Below are 1,635 nucleotides of genomic sequence, written 5' to 3' on the forward strand. Positions count from 1 at the left end.
GTTGGGTGATAACGGTTAAACATGCCAAAGCGTTCTATCAACTCTAAGAATCATCCACTCTTCCAACTTCACACTCACAGAGCTACTTCAAGAAGATCTAGTTTCTCTATTGTTGGTGACGAAAGTGATTCACCTTGTGTTCCAGATCACTCTGTCATTTCCTATTTCAATACTCCAGCTGTTAGATCAGCCATTGGTGCTACTCATATTGGTAATCCAAATGGATGGCAAGTTTGTTCAACCTTCATTAATTACACCACCATCTATACTACCATGTTGCCATTCTATACCAAGTTGCTTCCTCAAATTAGAATTCTTGTTTATTCTGGTGATGTTGATACTGTTTTGAATACTTTGGGTACTCAAGCTGGTATTAACAAGTTGGGATTGACTGTCTCTGTTCCATACTCTCAATGGTTGCACAATGATGTTAACGGTAATCCAGTCGTTGATGGTTTCTATAAGAAGTATTCTAATGGTAGAGGTTTGACCTTTGTTACTGTTCGTGGTGGTAAGTTTTTTTAAATGTAGTATTCAACATAATCATTACAATAACATTTCAATAATAGCTGGTCACATGGTTCCTCAAACAAGAGCTGCTTCTGCCTTGAGAATGCTTACAAACTTTTTGAATGACAAGTGGTAAATTCCAAATATTACAATTATTTCAGTAAATAAAATTAGAAAAAAATATAATAATTGAAACAATGAAAAAATATCGAATAGAAAGTGAAACACTCATCCTACTGAGAAAGTTATTTATCGAGCAAGCTCTCCAACAAGAGAATGAACTGGGAGGTGTTTTCGATTTTACATCATCAATTGATAGAAAAATAGTTTCGGAAGAGAAAAACAATGAACAGAATTCTATTATTACAACAAGTAGTAGTGATGAAAGTGATAAAGAAGGGGTGGAGAATGAAAATCATCATAAACGTAAATTAACAAGAAGAATTCGGAAAGAAGAAAAAACTTGTAAAAAAAAGAAAATTAATGATCATGATGAAACTCCATCGGAAATAGATGAAGAAGTAATAATTCTAACGATACAAAAGCAATTAGATGAAGAACAAGCATCTTCATCAATTAGGAAGGGAAGGAGACAATTGGATTATACACTATGTGAGGTTCATGATGATGTTCCGTATACTTTTCATTGTCATCCGATTGAAATTGATAGAAAGACTAAACTTCCTATTAATATGGCCAATTTAATATCAAGGTAATTAATTCAAATTAATTTAAATAATTATTTAATTATTTAATAATATTAATTTTGATATTATAGTGAGGATATGATCGGAGTTGTACAAGATCACATCGATAATGTGGGATATCTATCAAATTGTCAAGGAAAATTACTATTTGATATTCTATTGTGTCCAGTTGGAATATTCGTCTATAGTGCCACAAATGCCATCACTGAAAAGTGGGTTGAAATGGAAGAGGCAATGCCTTACAATCAAAAGAATAGGAAATTAATGAAATTATTGGATCCATTATCAGATTGTTCGAATAATGAAAATTTTGAAAAACAATTGAAACACTTAATACACACTACACTCAATGAGGATAATCCATTCTGGGCAACTGAGGAAAATGCATTAATGAATGAAGGGTTTAATGCATATATTG

At 32.2% G+C, this 1,635-nt stretch overlaps 1 protein-coding gene across 1 annotated transcript; it reads left to right on the top strand.

The window, feature by feature from the left end:
* Positions 1–21: 21 nt before the first annotated feature.
* Positions 22–1,222, top strand: NAEGRDRAFT_54978 (uncharacterized protein; the record flags this gene model as incomplete). The annotated part of the gene is made up of 2 exons (XM_002668022.1): positions 22–511; positions 727–1,222. Coding segments are annotated over 2 exons (986 nt in total), but the record flags the coding sequence as incomplete, so codon positions are not given.
* Positions 1,223–1,635: the final 413 nt, after the last annotated feature.

The sequence above is a fragment of the Naegleria gruberi genome (assembly GCF_000004985.1).
Source record: "Naegleria gruberi genomic scaffold NAEGRscaffold_863, whole genome shotgun sequence".
In the NCBI taxonomy this organism is placed as follows: Eukaryota; Heterolobosea; class Eutetramitea; order Acrasida; family Naegleriidae; genus Naegleria; species Naegleria gruberi.